Source organism: Cervus canadensis, chromosome 24, assembly GCF_019320065.1.
Source record: "Cervus canadensis isolate Bull #8, Minnesota chromosome 24, ASM1932006v1, whole genome shotgun sequence".
NCBI lineage: Eukaryota > Metazoa > Chordata > Mammalia > Artiodactyla > Cervidae > Cervus > Cervus canadensis.
Genome location: NC_057409.1, coordinates 6575615 through 6600079, shown reverse-complemented (window position 1 = coordinate 6600079; position 24465 = coordinate 6575615). Strand labels below are relative to the sequence as shown.

Below are 24465 nucleotides of genomic sequence, written 5' to 3'. Positions count from 1 at the left end.
GTCCTTCCGGGGGGTGGAGCCTGTGTCTGTTGCAGCGACCAATCGGAGCCCGGCATTTTCCGCGGGAGATCCGAATTTCGCGGCACGCAGTTTCGCGCTAAAAAAAAAAAAAAAAAAAAGGAAAAAAAAAAGCAGCAGAGAAAGACTCAGGGACTTCAGATCGAGGCGAGAGGGAGTCGGTGCGATCGGTCCCCCTCCCCTATCTGAGTGCATCGCTGTTTTTGCCGAGCCCGTGGGCATCCCAGAGACCCCCTCCCCGGAGCGCGCCGGACTCCAGGGGCTGAAGCCTCCGGGGGCGCGGGGCCCTCGCAGGTCGCGGGCGCCCCAGGGGCGGGGCAGCCCCTGGCCCTGCCGCAGCCGCCGCCGCCGCCGCCGGCGGCGCCGGGCGATCTCCAAGCGGCGATCTCCAAGCGCTGCCCGGCTCGGCTGCGGGCCAGGAGAGGAGGGTCCGGCCCTGCCTGGCCTCCGCGCCATGCCGCGGGCGGTGTGAGCCGCCGCGGGCTCCGAAGCCCGCAGGTGCCGGCGGGCGCGCCAGGCCTGGCTGGGAAGGGGGGCGCTGCACTCGCCATGCTGCGGGGGCCTCGGGCCCTGGCTCCGGCAGCCGGGCCACCCCCAAAGGGGCTGCCCGCGATGAGCCCCACGGAGCTGTGGTCGCCGGGCCTCAGCAGCCCCCAGCTCTGCCCGGCCACCACCGCCTACTACACCCAGCTGTATCCACAGACTGTGCCTCCCGCGGCGGCGCCCGGCACCTGCCTCGACGCCACCCCCCATGGACCGGAGGGTCAAGCTGTGCGATGCGTGCCGGCTGGCCGGCTGCCGGTAATGCTGGGGACCCCCACCCACCCACACCCACCGCTTCCCTTTCTGCTTTTCCGGGTGTGGGAAACGCGGGAGGGGCGCCTGGGACCTAGTCTAAGTGAGGCAGATCGAGTCTGGGAAGGCAGAAGGGTTGCTTTCAGCTTCCAGAACAACCCATTGCCCCAATATCTAAGGAGAAAAGCCTTTCCTTTTCAGACTTGGGGTAAAATGAGCTCATCCACTGGAGTGGAATAGAAAGAACACTGGGTCAGGAGTGTGGAGACCCAATCCACGACCCCCAGTGCACCCTGTGACCTTGGGGAAATCTATGGAATCAGTTTGCTGTCATTCATTCATTCTTTCATTCATTGTTTGGTTCAGAAACCAGTACTTGGCACCTGCTATTGTCCAAGCACAGAGCTGAGCCTAGGGATACCGTGGGGGCTTTAAAACAGGAGGAGGTCTCTCAGATCCAGCTGGCCTGAGACTCTCAATTCACCATCCAGCCAACTCTTTCCCAATTATCTGCACTAGGTACCACCCCCACCCCCCACCCTCAGCCCGTCTTCTGTCCCAGACAGCCAGTAGCAGGTGCAAGGTTGGGGCAGCCCTCTGAAGTTCCTTTGCAGATGGAGTGTTCCTTTCTCAAACCCCCAGGCCTGTTGCCAGGGAGGGCCCAAAGTGGGGTGGCACCAGGCACAGGGTGTGTTTCGTGGGAGTGGAATTCTTGGAGCCCATGAAAAATGAAACAACTATAGGGTGGGGATGGAGTGGGGAGAGCCCTGGGGAGTGGGGGTGGCAGTTGGGGAGCCTGGTTTCTCATCCTGATTGCCACTAATTCACTGTCTGTCCTTGAACAAGTTTTAGCCCGAGTCTGAGCTTCATTTTCCTTGTCTTGAAAATCTGTGTGTGGGGGGCTGGTAGCTGTGGGACTAATTCACCTCAGTTCTCTCCCAGCTCAAGGTCCAGGGTTTTGGAAGCAGGATCGGGGAAGGAAGATGGTGGTGTTGTAGGTTGCTTTGTTGTGAGACGTGAATCAAGTTCAAGTACAGAAACTGATAACCCCCTCTGCCCCAGTGCCTCTGATCCAGAGGCACTGATCAGATCTGTGTCAGTCAGCAGGCTTCGGCTCCCAGGCTGCAGGCAGAGCACCCACTTCCTGCTTCTGGAATCCTGCTTTGCTCATGATCAAGGCTTTAAACTTTCAGAGCCCCTTCCTGTACATTCTTTCCAATTAGGAGGAAGGAGGCAGGAGTGCTTTTCCTATTTTTACAAGTCAAGCACCCAAGGATAACCAGGAGTTTTGCACCTGTCTCTTGATCACTATTTTACGATCTAAAACAGTTTTGTACCTTAGGAAGTAGATGGTGTTCGCAGCTCCATGTTGCAGGGGGAACCTGAGGTTCGGAAAGGGGATGTAACCTGTCTGAAGTTATATAGGGAGACACAGTCTCTTCTCTGCTTGACTTTCTCCAGTACTGCCTGATTTAGGAGCTGGGTGCCCCTAGGGAGGGGGCTCAGTGTTGGGCCCAGTCTCTCCTCTGGCCAGCTGCTTTCAGGCAACCCGGCAGAGTTTTAGTAACAGCTGTGGTTTTGAACCGCTTGCCTCCCAGAGGAGCCGAGTGCATCTGTCTGTACCTCCCTCCCGGAGGGGCTCAGTGATCATAGCAAGAATGGCTCTTTTACTGAATGCCTCTCATGTGCCAGGCACTGCTTGGCACTCTTCACATTCATTATCTTGGTCAAGATGCCTGGGATGAGGCATCTCACAGATGAGGAAACTAAGCTGAGTTGTGAAGTCACTTGTCCAGGTCCTAAGCCAAGACGTGGGAGCATCTCTTTGCCTCAGGTCACCCTAAGGGCCTCCGGGGCCCAGAGCCCCCTCTACTGTCATTCCCCGGCTGCCTGGTGTCCCAAAGCCTTGTGGGCAGGCCTTGGCCCCCTGTTTACTCACTTTCACAGGGTGTGACCAGGAGCAGCTCCAACCCCAACCCTGGGTGTGGCCACTTGCTTTGTGGCCAGGCTGCAAAGTGCAGGGTGAGGCAGGATTTGGTGGGGAGCTGCTGTTTAAAGGGACCTTAGGCGCTGCTCAGGGATGGCAACCAAGATCAGTGGCAGAAAGAATGCGGGCACCCGGGTCTCCTCACTCCCTGGCTAGAGCTCTTTCCACCACCTGTGGGGTGATCCGGCTCCAGTCAGGCCCATGGCCTCACCCTGCCGGAGCCTGGGAAAAGGGTGGGGTCCTGCAGACTTCTTTGCTTTTCATTTGTCTGTATTTTCCAAATTTCCTCTGAGAATCAGCAAAGAAAACAAGTATTTTAGTGAGCACCCCTACAAGCTGGGTCAGATGAGGAAATGTAGGCATAGGGAGGCCAGGGGGGATCTGGAAGTGAAGCTCTCAGCTCCTCTACACCGGCTCCTACCCACACCCTCTAACTTAGGACTTGGGACTCAGGAGAGACGCGGCTCCACTCCCCGTGTGATTTTGGGCAAGTCACCTCCCCTCCTCTGAGCCTGGGTTACCTCACCTGTTGGGGGTGGTGTCTGGCATCACTGGCCCTCTCGCCTCTAGGGCTGCTCGAGCAAGGAACTTCGTTCTTCTCCTGTGGGGTTGCCAGTGTGGACCGGAATCTTAATCAGGCCTTTAGGTTAAGTGAGAGGGGCTGCCTAACAGGGTCAGGTTGGAGCCCAACTGGCCTTTGCTCTGAGGCACATCCCCGATGCTTTTGGGCTCACCTCTGAGCCCTCCCCTCGCTGGTGCCCCTGGTTAGCGATCACAGCTCCGTGGCATGAGCAAGCCCTTTGCTGCCCTCTCACGGGATCCCCGATGACGGGGGATGAGCAGGCATCCCCGTTCTGCTGGTGGGGCTCAGGAGGTCCGCCCGGATGGGGACCCGGGTGGCTCTGGCTCCAAAGCCTGTGCTCAGCCTCGCCTCGCTCCTCATCCTCCTGGGCTTGTCCTCTGCCGCTTCTGCTGTCCGGGCTCAGGCGCATCCGTGCTGACTTGTCTCTGGGCAGTGCTCAAAGGTGTCAGCGAGACGTACTCACAGTTTGCTGCTACGGACCCTGAGAGTGCAGGATAAGGGTGAAGGGGAGGAAGAAAAGGGAGGGGACTGGTGTGTGCGTGTGTGAAGTAGTGATGGGGGCGGTGTGTGTGTGTGTGTGTGTGTGTGAAGTAGTGATGGGGGCAGGTGAACACAACCAGGTGAAAGGGAGGAAGAAAAGGAAGGGGACCGGTGTGTGGGTGTGTGTGTGTGAAGTAGTGATGGGGGCGGGGTGTGTGTGTGTGTGTGTGAAGTAGTGATGGGGGCAGGTGAACACAGCCAGGTCTTAACTTGAATTTCAGCGGGTTCTTGGGCAATGTGTATGGGATGGAGTTGAGCCGTCTGGCCCATGGCTTTGGAGTCAGACAGACCTGGGTTCAAACTCTGGCTGTCCTCTCTGTGTGGCCTTGGGCACATGGCTTACCCTCTCTGAGTCTCCGCTTCTTCTTCTGGAAGAGAGATTGCCATAATGAGTTAGGGCTGGTGAGCACGCGACAGGCCCCGCACAGGTACTCCGTTCAAGGCCCTCCCCTCCTTGCTCTGCAGGTCGTGTGGCTCTTCTGGTGTGCTCTGTGAACTCAGCAGAGGCTGCTTTTCTTTGGGTGGGGATGGGGAGACCGGGCGCCGTCTCTGTCTCGGGTAGAGCTCAGCCTGACTTCCCTTCCTCTCCTTGCCCTGGACTCACAAGGTCTCCATTTCTTCAGCTGTAAAGTGGGGATTCGCGGTATGGAAAAGATTCAGTGAGGTGATGAACGCTGGGACTTGGTCTGAGGCAGGTAGAAGGTCTCAGTGAATGAGCAGGACTTTTTCTATAGACAAGATGGAACTAGAGCAGGTCACCGTCCCTAGAATCTAGCATCTCCCCAGCTGGGAGGTTAGAAAAGGAATATTCCAGAGAGACTTCAACAAGAGAATCGAATAAGCAGAGAGGTGTGGCGTTTGGATCATGTCCAGGTCTGGGTGGGGGTGGAGGAGAGGAGAATCATATCCAGGCTCCTCAAACCAAGGAACGGGGCTCCTCAGATCAGTCCAGGAAGACTTCCTGGAGGAGGCATGAGAAGGGGGGAGGACGCATGAGACGGGGGAAGGGAGCTGACAGCAGCAAGAGCCATCATCACCTCCCACACCTGTCAGCCCAGCTGTGATCAGCAGCGGTTAGAAGTCTCAGCCCTGTTGAGCATGACCTCACCACCAAAGGTTAAAATAGGCCTCTCTGTCTTAGCTACGGTAGGGGTGTCTAGGTGACTGGGGGAAAGGGAGAGGAAGGAAATGTGTTCAGCGACCCCCAGAATAGTTTGTCAAAGAAGAAGCTGAGATTAGCCTGAGCCCCTACTGAGTGCTGAGCACTTTACAAAGGTTATCTATCTCCTTGAAGCTTTAGGACAGCTCTCATTTTACAGAGGAGGAAACAGGGGCTCCTAAATGTGGAGCGTTTCCCGAGTCACACAGCGAGCCTGTGAAGGAGTGGGGAGACCCAAGCCCGTATCTCTGACCTGTGCCCCAGTGCCCCAGTGCCCCAACCCTGCCTCTGCCCAGCCCTCGCAAGGAGAGAGGCCCCTTCCGGGCCAGCACCGCTTCTGGGCGTAATTGAGGCCGGGCGGCAGTGGGGTGGAGAGGAGCAGATGGGTCTGTGGTTTGATTTCCCCAGCAGGTGTTTCCCAAGCTTGGCGGGAACAGGGAGGGGGGAGCAGGGGGGACCTCAGCTGCTTGTCCTTAAGACACATGGGAAGGATTCATTGTCTGCCCCTCTCAGCAAAGAAAGAATGGCAAATAGAGTCTATTCAGGAGGCTCCCGGGGGCCCTTGAGCTGGAGCCCAAACATGGGGGTGGGGGGATGTTTGCACTTCTTCCCCATGTAGGCACCTCCCTGGGGTGTGGCACAGAGCCAGGAAGTCCCCTGAGCCTGGGCGGATGCCCAGCCCCACCCTGATAAAGGGCCAGCTGTGAGGCTGTGATGGGCATTCGGTCTGGCTGGGCCAGCTGCTTCTGCAAGCGGGGAGGGGGGCTCTCCCCAGCCTGATGTGGTGTAGGCCCCACCCATTCCGTCCTCCCTGTGTCATCCTGGGACGGGGTGGAGAGACGGATGCAGAAGTGACCTTGGGGCTTCTAATTAAGGAACCCTGCATTAAAACCCAGACTGGCTTTGGTAGCCTCAAGGGCCTGGGCCTCAGAAGATGGGAGTGTGGTGGGCCCCTCAGCAATAGGACTTCCTTCCCCTGAAAGCTTACTTTTCAAGTCACTGATATTTCCTTACCAGGTACAGTGATTTTTTTTCACCCAGGACTGGTGGTAAACTGAGGCAGGAGGTGGCTGCTGGCGGCCTCAGGGCTTTGGCCCCAGGTCGGGGAAAGGCTAAAGCAGGAATGCTTCTCAAACTCTGCCTTTCTCTCCTCTTTCTCCCCAAGGCCAAAAGGAAGCTGGACCTGGAGGGGATCGGGAGGCCCACGGTCCCTGAATTCCGGACTCCCAAGGGGAAGTGCATTAGAGTGGATGGCCTCCCCAGCCCCAAAAGTAAGATACCCATGCCGATGGGGTATTATCTCAAGGCAGGCTCAGGAGACAACGTTGGAGTGGGGAGGGTCAGAGGGCAGCAGCGCCGGCCAAGTCACTAGGACTGATATTCGTAGCAGGCTTTCTTTACAAAACAGTGTCCTATAGCTTCTCACTGGATCTTGCCAGGCAGGTTGATTATTCCCCTCTTACTGATGAGGCAGCTGGAGACCTGGAGCTTCAGTGACTTGCCCAAGGTCACACTGCTAGTCAGTGGCGTCAGGGCCAGAAGCCAGCTCCTGCCTCTTGATATTTTCAGTCCGTATTCTGCTTTGAGGGCTTTCCAAGGGTGTCTCAGCAGTAAAGAATCCACCTGCAATACAGGAGACCTGGGTTCAATCCCGGGTCGGGAAGATCCCCTGGAGGAGGGCATGGCGACCCACTCCAGTATTCTTGCCTGGAGAATTCCATGGACTGAGGAACCTGGAGGGCTACGGTCCATAGGGTTGTAAAGAGTCAGACACGACTGAGCGACTGAGCACCATCCTGGTTTGAGAGGGAGTTTAAGCAATGGTATTAACACTAATTTGGGGGAACTGAGACCTAATAAAAAAAAGGTATGTGACTGGGTTGGAAGATGGAGGGTCTGGAACTTACAAGTCTGGGCAGGGCTCTGACATGAGTAGTCACTCCTTAGCCGTATCATCTGTAAAACAAGGCACAGCTAGATCAGGAATAGTAAGAAAGTTTCCTCTCAGTTGACTAGTAGAGTCTTCCCAGAGCTCTTCATTGAAGGATCCCAATCAGTTAGTAATGTCTGTCTTGGATGCAAAAATCAACAAAGCTGTCTGTGTGCCAAATACTTGCTATCTATATCTTAAGGGGTTCTAAAGTCCCCTTCTAGAGGAATCTGAGACTCTCTAAAACTCATTTCCCAGAACTAGTTTAGCCACTAACTTGCTATATGACTTGCAAGTCACTAGATTGCAAAAGTCTTCTTGTGGTTTAAGATGCTGCAGCTGAGGTGTGGTCTTGTGACATCGACCTCATTAAGAAAGGGACCTTTTTCATGAACCTGCTGCATGTGACGTAACAGGACTGATTCCTCTCAGATAATCACTGGATGACACATAGAAAGAAAAGGCAAGTCTACACTTATACAGTGCTGGATGTCAATTATATCTCAACAAAACTGAAAGAAAAAAAAAAAGCAAGTCTATAAACATGTTCTTGTCATTTCCTTCCTACCCTAATTCCAAATTCCTGACATAACTAGTAGGATTGGGTAGTGGTTAGGAAGGGAGACTTCTGGGGCCAGACTGCCTGGATTTAAGTGCCAACTTGGCCACTTTCTGGTTGAGGGAGTTGAGCAAATTACTTAATCTGCCTGTGCCTCAGTATTCTCATCTGTGAAATGGGGATGATTCCATACCAAACCTATAGGGTGTTGTAAGGATTAAATTTGTTGTATATGGGAAGTGCCTAGAACAGTGACCTACACACAGTAAGCATTTGTTGTTGGTGTTGGTGGTGGTATGGCTGCCCTGAGCTTTGGTGGAAAGGTGTGAACCAAGAGTTAGAATATTTGGTTTCCAGACCTGACAATGCCTCCACAATTGTGAAACCTGAAGCAAGTCACTTTGCCTCTCTAGTTTGAACAATGTTTGAACAATGCTGGTGATTGACCACCCTTCCAGTACTCTGTAAACTGGGAAGTGGGTGCTCATGTGAAGGGTGGGACTTAGTGGCTTCAGGTCAATGGAGGAAGGTCCCCAGGGGCCCCCTCTGAGCAGTGACTGAGCCCCTTTCCTCCTCAGCCCCCAAGTCCCCGGGGGAGAAGACTCGCTATGACACATCGCTGGGGCTGCTCACCAAGAAATTCATTTACCTCCTGAGTGAGTCTGAGGATGGGGTTCTGGACCTGAACTGGGCTGCTGAGGTGCTGGACGTGCAGAAGCGGCGCATCTACGACATCACCAACGTGCTGGAGGGCATCCAGCTCATCCGCAAGAAGGCCAAGAACAACATCCAGTGGGTGTGAGTGCCTGGGCCTGGGGCGGGTGGCACCAGTGAGTGCAGGCGCGGCGGGGCCAGGGGCAGTAGCCGCAGGTTGCGCTGTGGGAGGCGGCCTGAGAGCAACACCCAATGGGCACACACGCTGGCTGGGGAAATCGGAGGCAGCATCCAATGAGCTTACACGCTGAGGGTGGAGCCAATGTATTTAAGAGGGGGATGGAAGCGCAAGTGTATACTGCTAGAATAAAATGAGGAGAGCGTGGCAGGGGCAGAGGGATATCCATCGCGTGTGGAAGCTAAGAGCACCCCAGATCTTTTTTTTTAATTAATTAATTAATTTTTTTTCCATTTATTTTTATTAGTTGGAGGCTAGTTACTTTACAATATTGTAGTGGTTTTTGCCATACATTGACATGAATCAGTCATGGAGTTACGTGTATTCCGCATCCCGATCCCCCCTCCCACCTCCCTCTCCACCCGATCTCTCTGGGTCTTCCCAGTGCACCAGCCCGGAGCACTTGTCTCATGCTTCCAATCTGGCCTGGTGATCTGTTTCACCCTTGATAATATACATGTTTCGATGCTGTTCTCTCAAAACATCCCACCCCAGATCTTCTTGAGCCAGGGGTCCCAATATTGCCTTCTTCTAACTTAGGACAGTCCTCTGGGATGCTGAGCAGTAGTAACCTAGACTCCTTTCAGCTGAGATAAGGACTCCATCCCTCACTTCTTCAAGGTCTTATGGAACAGACCTGTAACCCCTGGCATGAGCTCTTAAGAGAACACAGGCAGAGGAGTGAGGAGTGAGGTCACTGCAGCTCCCTGCCATTTGGAGGAGCCTGCGGCATGGGGTGGGTAACGTTGAAAGCCTCCGCCCCCCAAAAGTGGAGTCAGGCCCTGACTTGTTTCTTTTCCCTAGCCCAACCCCCAAAACTCAAGTTTCAATCCCTGGCAGTTCCCCGAGAGCTAGGCAGGACCACTGATCTTTACAAGCCAGGGGGCACCTTCACAGACCCTGTGAACAGCCTCTTCCTGGAGTTTCGCCTGCCCGCCTGTGCAGCTTGGCACTGCAGCCCTGGGGTGGGGGCCCCTGGGTGAAGACTGAGACTGACACCGTTGGGTGGGGCGGCTGTTCTGTCCCCAGAGGCAGGGGGCTGTTTGAAGACCCCACGCGGCCTGGGAAGCAGCAGCAGCTGGGGCAGGAGCTGAAGGAGCTGACGAGCATGGAGCAGGCCCTGGACCAGCTCATCCACAGCTGCTCTCTGAACTTCAAGCACCTGACGGAGGACAAGGCCAACAAAAGATATCCTCCTTGGTTGGGAAGAAGAGGTCTGGGGGCAGGGGGCCTGTGGCATGCTCATAACCACCCAGAGCTGATGCAGAACCTCTCTGGAGGGGCTGATCCACCCCAGGGGTCTGGCGTTATCACTGAAGAAAGACTTCCTTGATGGCTTTTCCTCTTAGGTCTATTGAAGTTAATTTCTCACGATAAAAAAAAAAGACAAGTACATTTCCGTAAATCTGGAAAATGGAGAAAACATACTATATGGAGAAAAATAAATACAGTGTGTACCTGCTGTACACAGCATTTTAATATATCCTACTTTTCTCCACTTGGCTTTCCTGGTGGCTCAGACAGTAAAGCGTCTGTCTGCAGTGCAGGAGACCCAGGTTCGATCCCTGGGTCAGGAAGATCCCCTGGAGAAGGCAATGGCAACCCACTCCAGTACTCTTACCTAGAAAAATCCCATGGACGGAGGAGCCTAGTAGGCTACAGCCCATGGGGGTCGCAAAGAGTTGGACATGACTGAGCGACTTCACTTTCACTTTTTTTCCTCCACTTAGTATATTACCATAGGTGGTTTTTATGTTGTTATACATCCTTCCTAATTATTTTGGTTGATTCACTTGAAATTGGTATTGGACCATTTTTTAAGCTATACAAAACAGCAGTTTCATATGGTTTAACCTCATATTTTAAATGGTTTGAGAATGTCCTACTGAGCCCACTGTGGTTTTTGACAAGGCCTAAAACGGGCATTGAGATCAGGTCTAGATTTCTGCGTCTGTAAAGCAACTTTGTGATGAATATCTTTATAGGTAGAACCTTTTCCTGAGTTTTTTAACTTATTTCCCTGGGTTAGATTCCTAGGATTGACTCAACGAGGTCAAAGAGCATAAATTTTGCAATGGCTTTATATATACTTTCCCCAAATGGTTTGACCATCTAATTGGCATTTGGATCTGACCTTATATTTTTGGAAGGATGGGAGGCATTGTGAGAAATATAAAGAAATAAGACAGAGCTTATAATCTGGCTTAACAGTTGAAGCCTTTATGTAAAAAGCTGATATAAGGCTGCTGCTGCTGCTGCTAAGTCGCTTCAGTTGTGTCCGACTCTGTGGGACCCCATAGACGGCAGCCCACCAGGCTCCCCCGTCCCTGGGATTCTCCAGGCAAGGACACTGGAGTGGGTTGCCATTTCCTTCTCCAGTACGTGAAAGTGAAGTCTCTCAGTCCTGTCCGACTCTTAGCGACCCCATGGACTACAGCCCACCAGGCTCCTCAGTCCGTGGGATTTTCCAGGCATGAGGACTAGAGTGGGGTGCCATTGCCTTCTACATGATATAAGGCAGCATTATTTATTTTTTTTTGGTCACACCATGTGGCAAGTGGGATCTTAGTTCCCTGACCAAGGATCAAACCCACAGCCTCTGCATTTGAAGTGCAGTCTTAACCACTGGACTGCCAGGAAAATCCCTAAGGCAGGTTTAAAAAAAATGATTTATGCCCCTCTTTCTCAAGGGGTTCAATGTAGCTCATGGTATTAAAAGCACAGGTTATAGTTTGGGGATGGTTAGAGGCTTTGAGAGGTGGGTTCAGATCCCTGCTGGGCAGGCTGGGAATTTGAATTTTGACCCAACAGTCGCTTCTCTTGACTCCCCTGCCCCTACACTGGCCTACGTGACGTACCAGGACATCCGTGCTGTGGGCAACTTTAAGGAGCAGACGGTGATTGCAGTCAAGGCCCCTCCGCAGACGAGACTGGAGGTGCCTGACAGGAGTGAGGTGAGAGGGGAGGCGTTTGGTGGAGGGCAGGTCCAGGGACATTCCAGGCAGCCCTGCAGGTTCTGTCCCCGGCACTGCCCGGGCCCAAGCTTCGCAGGTCCATGCCGGTGGCCTTGGCAAGGCTGATGGTCTCCGAGATGGGGCAGAAGAGGCAGAAGCTGGCAATGGCATCAGGTACCGGCCTGAGAAAGCTCTTTGTTCCCAGTTTCTCTCCGCCTCCCACCAGCCCTGAGTTCCTGTGCACACACGCACGTGCGCCCACACACAGCGCTGTCAGTACTCACAGCAATCCTTCCCTGTTAACCGTGCTCTCCTAGATTAAAGACCGCATTCTTTACACACCTCATCAGACCGTCTGAGCCCTGACCCCTCCAACCTCCTCTCTGCGCTGCTCCTGTCCTGGCTTCACTCCTGCCACACGGACCCGCCTGCGGTCCCCACACCACGCTGAGCTCAACCCCAGTACAAGAGCTTCTGACGTGCTGTTCCCTCCAGCCGAAATGCTCTTCCCTCTCTCGGCCTCATTATTTCTATTTGGGTTTTAGTTGCAGCACACGGGCTCTCTGGTTGTGGTGCCGACCCCAGAGTGCGTGGGCTTGCTAGTTGCAGCACGTGAGCTCTTAGTTCCCCAACCAGGTTCCTTGAACCCTCGTTCCCTGCACTGCAAAGCAGATTCTTAACCACTAGACCCCCAGGGAAGTCCCTCTCTGCCTGGTTTACTGCTGTTCATCCTACAGGTTGAAACGTGAACGTCACCTCCTCAGGAAGCCTTCCTTGATTATTCCCCAGCTGCATAACCACCTGTCCTTCTCCATCACATTTAACCTCCATTGGCCAGGATGTATCAACGATTACATAATTACGTGCTGCTTCCTCTATTAGAGGGTAACCTCCACAGAACCATGTTCCACCCGTCTTGTACTCCCAACCCAGAGTCTAGTAAGGGCTCGGGACATAATCTGTTTAACAGAAAAGCATTAAGATAAATAAGGGCCCTGCCCTGGCTTTGAAGAATCTCAGGACTTGGTGGGAAAAAGAGCCAGCCAAGCAAGCAGTGACGCTGTCTTGCTTTGAGGGCCTGGAGGAAGGAGAGTTGGAGGAAGGGCCCACAGATGATGACAGGTAAACTGAATCCTGAAGAATGAATAGGGTCTTTGCCAGGAGAAGTAGGGGCAGGCAGAGGGGCTGCCTGGGCACAGGCGCGGACACCCGAATGCCATCGGGAGCAGCACCTATGTTATCGGCTGTGGCTTAGGTTGGTTGAGGCAGGCAGGAAGCAAGGGCGGGAAAGCCAAATATCAGTCTCTCGGTTACAGACAGCCACGTCCAGCCCGCTTCAGTGAGGGGCACCCCAGGGGAACCAAGTGACGGGTCCAGGGGAAGATTTTGGGGATTGCAGGCAAGGCTGGATTCAGGCGCTCAAACTGGGACTTCAAGTTGGCCTCACGCCCTCCGTCTCTCTCTCTCTGCCATACTCTGGGCCAGCTCCCCCTTGCAGTAGCAAAGACAGCTTTTATGATACCAGCTCAGGCCTGAGAGTAGGGGAGGAGCGGTTTCTCAAAGGAAAATCAAAGCTTTCTCCCTAAAAGAAGGGGTGGGGGAGGTCTTGGGCCCAGACAGCTGTCTGCCACAGGCCACACGGGGCAGGCCCAGCGCCCAGCTCAGGGGCTGCGAGCTCGCATGGACGTTGAGAGCCTCGTGCGTCCGTCCACACACGCTGAGCCATGAGTAAGTGCCCTGGTGCCCAGACCCACGACCTGGCTTCTCTCCCTTCTCCAGGAGAACCTGCAGATATATCTGAAGAGCACACAGGGGCCCATCGAGGTCTACCTGTGCCCGGAAGAGGTGCAGGAGCCCCACAGTCCTGCCAAGGAGCCCCTCCCCTCCACTTCCACCCTCAGCCCTGGCCCTGACTCCACCCAGCCCAGCAGCAACAGCGACCCTGGGGTCACGGAACCCACGGCATCCTCAGGTGAGACCTTCTGTCCAGAGGGACAGGAGATGGGGAGGGGCACCGGCCTTCAAGTCTTCCTCTTCCGTATCAGCATTTGTGGGATACCTACCTTCTACCCAGCAACAGGGAGACAGTCCTTCCCCCTACGTGTGTGCATTGCACGTTACACTTTATAAAGCACCCGTACATTCCTTGTCTCAATGGGAAGACTGATGCTGCTCTGGGCAGAGGACGGCCTGTGTTCGAATCCCAGCTCTTCTACTTACCAGCTGTTTGATCTTGGACAAATTTCTTAACCTTTCTTTTTCTTAATCTCCTCATCTGTAACTTGGGCATAGTAATTAATGGGATCTACTTCACAGATTGTGAAAATTAATGAGTTAATAAATATAAGGAAGGCGGGGACTTTCCTGGTGATCCAACGGTTAAGACATCACGCTTCCAATGCAGGGGACACAGGTTTGAATCCTGGCTGAGGGGACTTGAGATCCTGCATGTTGCAAGGTGCGGCCAAAAAATACGTATATAGGTAAAGCATTTAGAACAATGCCTGGTGATAACTGGCCATATTATTTATTAATAGCAATAATAATTACCTATTATTATCATTATGGTGGTCTCTGCCATTAATCCTGCTACTTCTGTAACAACTAATAGCAAAGCTCCTTGACACTCAATCAGCCCTTAGTAAATGGAAACTGTAGGTTTTCCGAGGAAGGCTCAACAATGGACTCAGTTGCTGTGGAACACAGGATTAGTTGCTGTGATATGTGTGATCTTCCTGGACCAGGGATTGAACTCATATCTCCTGCATTGGCAGGTGCATTCTTAAGCACTGGACCACCAGGGAAGTTCTTAACACTTTCTTAGGAGATGATAACAAGGGTTTTTTGAACCACAACTATGTCTCAAGGACATCCATTATCACATAACTCCTCACATCAATTCTTGGGGTGGTTTTTATTGTCCCAGTTTAGAGATAAATAAACTGAAAGAGAGCTGATGTGACCTGCCCAAGGCCTCCCAGCTGGAAGGCAGTGGAACTGTATCTTGAACCTTGGTCTCCACACTCGTAGCCCAGGCATCTCTCCACCAGGCACAGAACAAATCAAGGAAGGACGGTGGCTGGGAGGTGGGTGGTACAGCTATAAGCTGCCTATGCCTGGCAAGAGGTAGAATGAGGCTGTTGCCAAGAAGTAAGGAAGTGGGAGAGTCCCTGAGGGCTTCCCAGGGAGACTGGGAGTTGGGTAGGAGTAGAAATGGGAGCCTCTGCAAGGCCTGTCCCTCCGAATGGTTTTTGCCCTTTTTGTTTTCTTAGCAGCAGAATTCCCCTAAATAGAACCCTGGTGTTTAAACAAATGCAGAGCTAGAACTGGTCTGGTGGAAAAGGCTTTTTTTTTTTTTTTTTTTTTTGTGGCCGTGTGGCTTGTGAGATCTTAGTTCCCCGACCAGGGATTGAACCCAGGCCATGACAGGGAACATGCTGAGTCCTAACCACTTGACTGCCAGGGAATTCCCTGGAAGAGGCTTTTTGTGTGTGTGGTGGATGGGAGCAGGTATCTACAGAACACAGATTGGAGTCCATTTCTTTAACTCAAGGGTTAACAAAACTATTGCCTGCAGACCAAATCTGACCTGTTTTTATATGACCCATAAGCTGAGGATGGTTTTCATAGTTTTAAAGAGTTGAGGGTTCGGGGTAGGGCAAGCGATGTGTGTGTGGCAGAGACCATACATGTCCTGCAAAGCCTAAAATACTATCTGGCCCCTTTACAGAAGTTTGTTGACCCCTGTTTTAACTCAGCGCTTCATCTTATACAGAGCCCAGAGAGGGCAAGTGACTTTCCTACGGTCACACAGCAAGATAGCAACAGGGCTTAGACAAGAGCCCAGACTGCCAGTTCTTCTCTAGTGATCTCTCCTGTGTCCTGGCCTGGTCTGGGGCCCAAGGCTCTCCCTGCATCAGCCATCTGTCCCCCTGGGCACCTCCCAGTGCCTATCTCCTGGTCCAGACCTATGCCCCACCCTGTTTTCCCTCCTCCTGCGATGCTCTGCTTTTTCACTGCCCTGTCAACATGCGCATGGCCCTCCAGAGTTAGAGCCTTCAGTTCTGAGACCTTGGGCAGAGGTGGTGGACCGGAGTGCAGAAACCAGGGTGAGGTTTTTACCTCACTCGTACAAGTCAAGAGCCTGAGGCCCCAAAGGACTAGAGGTTTACAGAAGAGCTGATGGAGAGGCCAGCTCTGTGCCAGGGCCTGTGCCCTTGCCGCCCCCTCCACCCTTGTCACATGGCCTTTTAAAGATGTCCCTGCTGAAGAAGAGAAGTTTTCCAGAAGGTATTATACACACACAGACGTGCACATGCTCCACATTCTGGCTTGAAGCAGGGTCATCCTGAGGTCCAAGGGCCAGGTCCAAAGAGGAAGTCACTGCTGTCTTGGGACCCAGGTTCCCATCCTGGGAAGGGATGGTTTCCCAGTTCTGGAACCACCAGGGGAATCACGAACACTTTGGGAGCTTGTTTCCTTCATCTGTAATGGGACGGTTGGAACCTGGGTCATTGAACATCCCTCCAGGCTGTGACGTTCTGACTTAAACCTACACGTGGCTGAAGGTGCCCCAGCTGAAGTTGGGAGGCTTGGGTTCGAGTCTGTGCTTCCCCTTCTATGACGGGGTGACGGTGGGGGAGCCGTTTTAACCCCTCCGAGCCTCTGTTCCCACGTTTCCAAAACAGAGATGCTAAAACTCCCTCGTGATGTTTGGGTGCATTTCAGGCAAGGATACAGTGTGAATGTGACTTTTTAAAAGTTTATGTGAACTGAACACCTACTATTGTGGGTTTGGAGATGTTTAAGTGGATACGAGCCATTCAGGGTACAGGGGAGGCACAGATGTTACAAAGAGCAGCTCTCTGCTGATGTAATCAACAGCAAGAGAGAGAGAAAGAGGGAGAGAGAGAGAGAGGGGAAATGGATAGATGGATGGATGGGTGGGTGGATGGATGAGAGGAGCCTGACCTGGGGTCGAACCTCTCACATGTGACAGCTCAGTTGTTGCTTCCACAACTCAGGGAGGTGGGTCCTTATTTTTCTGGGTGGGAAAACCGAGGCGCTGGGTCCTGTTGCCGGTGAAAGGGGCTAGTGTCTGAGCACCCAGTCTTTTTCCTTGCTCCCAAGCCAGGCCTCTTAACACCTGCAGGCCTCTGCAGTGTGCTAAACAAACTTTCTTTTTTTTTTTTTTCATGCAAATACTACATTTGATTGGCTTCTTTGAGCTTCAGTTTCCTCATCTGTAAATAGACATCATAACAATGCCTCCCTTGGGGCTGCTTGAGTGTCTGAGGAGGTGCAACAGACCTCTCCTTGAGAGGAGAGCTGGGTCTGGTAAGCTCTTGGTGGTTGTTCAGTCACTAAGTCATGTGCAACCCTTTGTGACCTCGTGGACTGTAGCGCACCAGGCTCCTCTGTCCATGGAATTCTCTAGGCAAGAATACTGGAGAGGATTGCCATTTCCTCCCCCTGGGTGTCTTCCTGACCCAGGGATTGAACCTGCATCTCCTGCATTGGCAGGTGGATTCTTTACCACTGAGCCACCTGGGAAGCAAGCCCTCGGTCAACGGGATCTATTTTTATTTTTCAGAAGGGCAGCCTACAGACCAGCTGTTCTTTAGCTTCACTTATCATTTAAGCTTCAACAACCAGAGGCAGGTATCATCATTCCCATCTTTGGTCAGTTCAGTTCAGTCGCTCAGTCGTGTCTGACTCTTTGCGACCCCATGAACTGCAGCAGCCAGACCTCCCTGTCCATCACCAACTCCTGGAGTCCACCCAAACCCATGTCCATGAGTCGATGATGCCATCCAGCCGTCTCATCCTCCGTCGTCCCCTTATCCTCCTGCCCCTAATCTTTCCCAGCATCAGGGAATTTCCCATTTTAGGGGTGAGGAAACAGAGGCCTGTGAACGCTGTCATCTGCCCACACAATTATACAACTTGCTTGAGGTTTGTGTGTGTGTGTGTGTGTTGTTTGTTTGTTGTAATTCTAGGGATTTTTCATGGATTTTATTTTATTTTCCTTCCATCCATTTAAAAAAATATTTATCTGGCTGCATCAGGCCCTAGTTGAGACATGCAGGATCTTCATTGCATCATACGATGATCTTTCATTGCAGCATGCAGGCTGTGTGCGGGCCCAATTGCCCCGCAGCATGTGGGATCTTTGTTCCCCAACCAGGGATCAAACCTGCATCCCCTGCCTTGCAAGGCAGATTCTTAACCCCTGGGCCACCCAGGAAGTCGCCCAGCTCGGAGGTTGATCAGGCAATCTGGCACACCAGCATGGTTGTATTTTCAAAACAATGCTTGGTTGGTAAGGACCAATTCAGGTGGTGAGATTCTGGGTGTCAGGGTATGTTTGGCAGGGGATTTCCAGTGCCCTGCTCCACATGCCTGTGTAGGGAATCGCCTCCTTACATCTAAGTGGAAATGAGCTGGGTGTGCTGAAGAGGAGGTGATGGCCGGTGTGTCTGGAGAGATGGGCATGAGCTGTGGGAGGTAGGCAGGAGAGAGAACAGAAAGGGAGGCAGGGACCAGATGGTACAGAGCCTACTCAGTCCTGGTGGGAACTTGGATTTTATTCTAAGTCTTTTTTTTTTTAAATAAAAAACTTTTCGGTGGCCCCACACAGCTTGTGGGATCTTAGTTCCCTGACCAGGGGCTGAACCCAGACCCCTTGCTTTGGAAGCGCAGAGTGTCAACCACTGGACCACCAGGGAAGTCTCTCTAAGCCATTTTTAAGTCAGAGCATAGACTGAGGGCCAAGAGTTGAAGCGAGAAGACTGGTGAGGCGGCTCTGGCAGAGTCCTAAGTGAGAGAGGAGGGGATGAGCCCCAGACCACAGCAGCAGGACTGAAGAGCCAGTGGGCAGCTTGGAGGGTTGACTTGGTTGTGGAGGTGACCAGACTTGCTGCTGGGTTAGATTCTGGGGAAATGGCAGGATTTCAGATGATCCTTGGGCCTTTTGGCCTAAGCCCAACTAAGTGGCTGAAAGTGAAAGTCACTCAGTCGTGTCTGACTCTTTGCGACCCCACGGACTATACCGTGCTCGGAATTCTTCAGGCCAGAATACTGGAGTGGGTAGCCTTTCCCTTCTCTGGGGGATCTTCCCAACCCAGGGATCAAACCCAGGTCTCCCGCATGACAGGTAGATTTTCTACCAGCTGAGCCACCAGGGAAGCCCAAGAATACTGGAGTGGGTAGCCTATCCCTTCTCCAGCAGATCTTCCCACCCCAGGAATCGAATTGGGGTCTCCTGCATTGCAGGCAGACTCTTTACCAACTGAGCTATCAGGGAAGCCCAACTAAGTGGGTGGGGGTTTATTGAATATGATGGGGGAAGACTCAGGTTTGGGGAGTTGGACTATAAAGAAAGCTGAGCGCCGAAGAATTGATGCTTTTGAACTGTGGTGTTGAAGACTCTTGAGAGTCCCTTGGATTGCACGGAGATCCAACCAGTCCATCCTAAAGGAGATCAGTCCTGAATATTCATTGGAAGGACTGATGCTGAAGCTGAAACTCCAATACTTTGGCCACCTGATGTGAAGAACTGACTCACTGGAAAAGACCCTGACACTGGGAAAGATAGAAGGCAGGAGGAGAAGGGGGCGACAGAGGATAAGATGGTTGGATGGCAATACTGACTCAATGGACATGAGTTTGAGTAAACGCCGGGAGTTGGTGATGGACGGGGAGGCCTGGTGTGCTGCAGTCCATGGGATCACAAAGAGTCAGACACGACTGAGCGGCTGAACTGAACTAAACCGGGAGTGTGGTTTGACATGCTGAGCTCTGATGTCGCGTAGACACCAAGTAGAGATGAAGCAGGAGCCCAGAGCCTGGCAGTGGGGGCCAGGCTGGAGGCGTCCACCTGGGAGCAGTAGGTCTGGAGACAGATATAAAGCCATGGGCTGGCTGAGATCACCTGGGCAGGAGTGAAACCAAAAGGGAGGAGAATCAAAGGATGGGGCCTCTGGGCTTCAGGGTTTAGAAGTTGGGAAGAGGAAAGGAGATCAAGGAGAAGCAGCCAAAGAGGTAGGAAGAAAAGCAGGAGAATCTAGTACCTCTGAAACCAAGGGAAGAACATGTTTCCAGAAGGTTGTGAACGACTGCGTGTGATTCTGCTGGAAGGTCAAATAGGATGAGGTCAGAGAACCGACCACTGGTTCAGTGGCGTGGTGGGGACAGACCCCAGATTGGAGTGGGCTGAAGCATGAACAGTGGTGGGGAAGTAGGGAGTGAACACGGGAAACTTTTTTTTTGACCGCGCCAGGTCTTAGTTATGGCATGCGAGATCTTTAGTTGCGACATGTTAACTGTTGCGGCATGTAAGATCTAGTTTCCTGACCGGGGATTGAACCCCAGCGCCCCGCACCCGGAGCACAGTCTTAGCCACTGGACCACCAGGAAAGTCCTATGGGTAACTCTTGAGAAACTTCACTGCAAAAGGGAGCAGTATAATGGGCTGGTAATTAGGGAGAGTCATGAGGTCAGGGGAGGAATGCTCTTTAAAGACAGAGTTATTAAAGGATGTCTGTGCGTCGACAGGAAAGACCTAGGAGAGTGAGAAGCATTGATGATGCAGTAAAAAAGAGAACAGTGAATGACTTCAGGGGTGGGGGCCTTGATGGTGAAAGTGGGGAGGGTTGGGAGCAGAAGCTGGGGGTGCGTGCAGGGACAGAAGCGGGGAGAGAGTGCGGGTGAAGGAGCGGGGCGCTGCTGGAGCTGGGGTGGGAAAGGGAGGCGTCCTGTGCCGTCGGGCGAGGGCCAGGATGGGAGACACGTGCAGGGTGCACAGCTGCCCAGGGAGCTAGAGGCGGTTCTTGATCCCAGAGGTCTGACCGGCGGAGGCTTTGGTGGGGCACTGGACTGGGCATAACCCTGCCTGTCTGTCTGTCTGTCTGTCTGCAGAGCCAGCACTGACGTCCCCGCAGGTCCCGCCGCCGCCCCCGCCGCCCCTTGTCCCCCTGGAGGCCACGGAGAACATGCTGGAGCTGCCGCACCCGCTGCTGCAGCAGACGGAGGACCAGTTCCTGTCCCCGACGCTGCCCTGCAGCTCCCCTCTGATCAGCTTCTCCCCGCCCTTAGACCAGGATGACTACCTGTGGGGCCTGGATGGCGGGGAGGGCATCAGCGACCTCTTCGACACCTACGACCTCGGGGACCTGCTGATTAACTGAATTGGCGCTGCCTGCACCCCCCACTCGCCCCGGGCAGCCCGGCCCGTTTCTACCTCCTCACAGGACGTGAGACATGAGGTGCTGCCCTCAGAGTGGAAGGGTTCCCCCCCGCCCCTTCCTTTCCTACCCACCTGCCAGTCGATGCTGTCCCGGGGGAGGTGGAGGATATGGGGCGGGAGCCCAGCAGGGGTGAGGCCCTGTCCTTCCTCGTGGAAGCCGGGCCTGGGAAGGCCTGGTCAGTCTCCTGATCTCTGACCTCTCGCCTGAAGGGCTCTAGAGGAGGGGACTGGGTCCAAGGAGAGGCCCATCGACTGCCTTTTTGAGGGGCCACTAGGTCCCTCAGTTTATTGAGAAGCACTTAATGCCTTTGTATTTATTGCAGGTTGAGTTTTGTTTGTCTGCCCTCCCTGAGTTTTAGCAGGGAGGTGGTTCTAGTTTCTAGTAAGACTGCTCCTCAGACATGCCCAGCGCCGTCTGCTGTCCAAGGGCAGGCTGGGGTCTTCCAGGGGCCCAGGCCAAATCCCCATCTGCCCTCAACACGGCGGGCTGGGCCCGAGGGCCCATCCAGTCTTCTGGAACGTCAATTGCACTTCGGCCTCCTCACTCCAGCGAGAGGGAGCCGCTGGATTCCCGTTCTCTGTCCCAGAGCTGGGGTTCCTGGTGGGGGGAGGTCATCCCTGAAGAGCTCCTGGGGAAACAGGGGCAGGAACACAGAAGCGGGAAATGTTGCTATAGGCACCTTTGCTCTGTGGTTGCCTCTCACTGGGACAGGGGGCTGTTTAACACTGAAGACATGGGAGGCAAAGGCAGCGTTACTGTAGACAAGGGTGAGATGAAAAGAAGAAACTGCCAGAAAGTAGCTCTTGCGGTAGCTGCTGGTATGGGCCTCCCCATTCCCGGAAGCATTTTTTTTTTTTTGCCGCATTCATTGAAGGGGGTGATTAAGGACCTCCCCTTGCCCCCAGCTCTCACACAGACCCCCCTAGAGACAAAAGTGACCATGGCTTGATGGCACGTTGGCTTCTTTTGTCACAGGATGTTGAAAAGGTGACAGGGAAGGGTCTTCATTGCAGACCAAACATTGGCAGCTAACAAATGGGGATATGTTTGTTTGATTACAGTCAGATTACCTCTTCAGGCTTGGGGTCCTATTAATAAGCCAGCCTTTTGACCTCCTCCCCATTCCCCAGAGGCTGGACCATCCCACATTGTCCATATAGCCCGACTGGGTAGCGAGGAATCAGCTCTCCTTCCCCATCCAACTTGGGGTGGGGGTGCTCTGGGTGAAGCCAGGCTGTGCCTTCTGGGGAGAGGCAGTCCAGGGTGGTGGTGGTCTGAGAGCCACTACCCACCCACCCTCGGGCAGCTAGGTTTCCTCAGGGGCTCAGCAGGGCAGCACTTTTTTTGTTTTTTAAGTTTGTAGCATTAAGTTGGTTTCAAATATGAAGTTGGCTCCGTGGGGTTGCTCCCGAGCTGACCTACTGGCATCTGAAGTTTGGAAGGTGGGCTTCTTTGGGGGTGGGGTCTGATGTGAGCTAATGCCCAGCTGGGTACGGTCAGGCCTTGTCGTTGACCCAACTTCTGGTCCTCAAGTCAGCACCCTCTCAGGAATGGTCCCAGCTACCCCAGTCTATAAACAGGGCCAATTGTTTGCCTTTTACAGAGATGCGTGTCACCTTCCCTCTCCAGATACTCACAGGGGTCTCAGCAAAAGTCAGTTTGGAAGCCCAACATGCCCAGGGCCAAGGGACTCCCCCCAGGCCCTTGGGTGGAGGGAAGGGGGTGCTTCCTGGGACCTGGTTTGGGGTGTGTGGGGCTGGAGATGGCATGACTGTTGTGAGGTGGTTTAGCCATGTGCCATCTCGGAGGATGGAGACCTTTGACTTCCATGCCTGGGGCGCTGGCTGGAGCTTTCTCCTAGAATTAAATCAGAGAAAAAAGGAGAAGAGGCTGGCAGGACCCACCAGGAATGAATCTAATGATGAAGTCCAGCCAGAATTTAAGCTCATTCCCCAAAAGCCCAGCCACAGGGCCGGACAGAGGGGCTGCCCCTTGGGCCCATGGCCTGTATCCAGAGCAGCTGTCCCCGCCCCCTCCCATCCCGACCCCTCCACACCCAGCCTGGCCCAGGGCCTGGACCACCCGGGCCAATCCTCAGGTTCCAGGCAGGAAACAAGTTGGTGCCTCTTTCTTGCCAGTGACGCCTGAAACCTCCCGAGTTCCATCAAGTGCTTTAAAAAGCATTTTGAGTGGAATTCCCTTTAGGGGCCCAATAAACTTTAAAACCAGGGTAGAAGAAAAGCCAGTTTCTTTCTGAGGTACTTTATTTCTGCCAGAAAATTTCCCAGTCCCTCTGGCAGCCCCCCCATCACTTATGTTCCCAGGGGCACCTAAGGCGCAGGGGCTGCCGGGAACCCAGTAGCATTAAGTCATTTGGTAGAGTTGTTCTGAGATTTGAAGACATTTCTTAAAACCAGTGTATCCTCCCTTCTCCACGGCCACACTGAGGTCTGAGCAGTGCGGCCACAGGGAAGAGGAGAACGGTGCAGCACATTAAAGCTGGCTGTCCTGTGATTTTGACTTCATTTCTCCTTTCCAGGTGTTTGGTCTCAGTTCTGTGCCGTGTTTAGTTTTTAGTGAAAGAGTTTGGGTGTTCCTGTGTCCGAGCATTGTGTGGCTTAACGCATTTGAAGTGAAAGCCTTTTGGGGTTGTTTGCAAGCAGCTTTCTGGTTCTCGTCACTGCGTCCTGAAGTCCCCGCCTCGTTTCTAGCTCCTCCATCCTTGGGGCCCTCGATGAGCAGAAACCCGGCCAGGCTGCTGGCTCCTGGGTGGGGCCTTGGACGTGACACCAGTGTCCAGAGGGAACCTGGTCCCTGCGCTGGGATTCCATGCGGGTCACTTACCTCCAGCCTGGTTTCCGGTCCTGCCTTGGCGAGCACCATGTGAAACCTCATGTTGTGATGATTGGGCATTAAACGACAAAACTGGGCCCCTTGTGTCTGTCGTTCTTTCTGTGGGTCATGACCAGGGCTGGGTCTGGGCCCCCCAGGTCGGGGGTGGGGACTATTCTGACCAACTGGCTGATCCAGCCCCCCAAAACAGCCTCCCTTTTCTCCACTGGCTTATTACCATGCCTGAAATGTCACCAATAAGACACTGGAGTTAGCACCAAGATCTAAAATGTGAACCCCTGCCCAATACTGCCTCCATCATCTCTCACCTGAGCTATTTCAGTAGCTTCCTTAATACTCTTACTGCCACCCATTCTGCATCTCATCCTCTGTATCAGTAGTTCTCAAAGTGTGGCCCTCAAACCAGCATTCCCTGGGAACTTGTAAGAAACGTATATTCTCAGGCCCCACCTTAGACCTTCTAAATAAGAATAAACTGATTCAGAGTGGGACTCTGAATCTGTCTTAATGAGCCCTCCAGGTGATTCTAATTCAGGCGAAGTTTGACAAACTATGCCTCTCCACTAATCCAGAGAAGTCCTTCTAAATTTTTATTTATTTTAGGCTGCCCCACGCAGCATATGGGATGTTAATTCCCCGATCAGGGACTGAACTCATGCCCCCTGCATTGGAAGGCAGAGTCTTAACCACTGGACCCCCAGGGGAAACCCCATAGAGATCTGTCTAAAATACAACTCTCATCATGTCTCTCCCTGCTTAATGGGTGGCTCCTCTGCCCTCAGGATGAAATGCCCCTTTACTTGGTGTGAACATCCATTTCCAACCTTCCAACTGGCTTACTCTACCTTTCCAGCCTTACTGACCACTCCTCCCCACAACCTGTAGCCACACTGGACTTCTTTGTCAATTCCTGTAAACAGCAAGTTTTCCCCCTTCTCTGCATTTCA

The 24465-nt window shown here is 53.3% G+C and overlaps 1 protein-coding gene across 1 annotated transcript; it reads left to right on the top strand.

The window, feature by feature from the left end:
* The first annotated feature begins 140 nt into the window (after nt 1-140).
* On the top strand, nt 141-23595 carry E2F2 (E2F transcription factor 2). Its single transcript, XM_043445603.1, has 7 exons — nt 141-819; nt 6248-6353; nt 8150-8369; nt 9493-9651; nt 11303-11417; nt 13197-13389; nt 20337-23595. Exons 1-7 carry the CDS (start codon nt 568-570, stop codon nt 20603-20605), a joined length of 1314 nt encoding a protein of 437 aa, XP_043301538.1. The 5' UTR covers nt 141-567; the 3' UTR covers nt 20606-23595.
* Nucleotides 23596-24465: the final 870 nt, after the last annotated feature.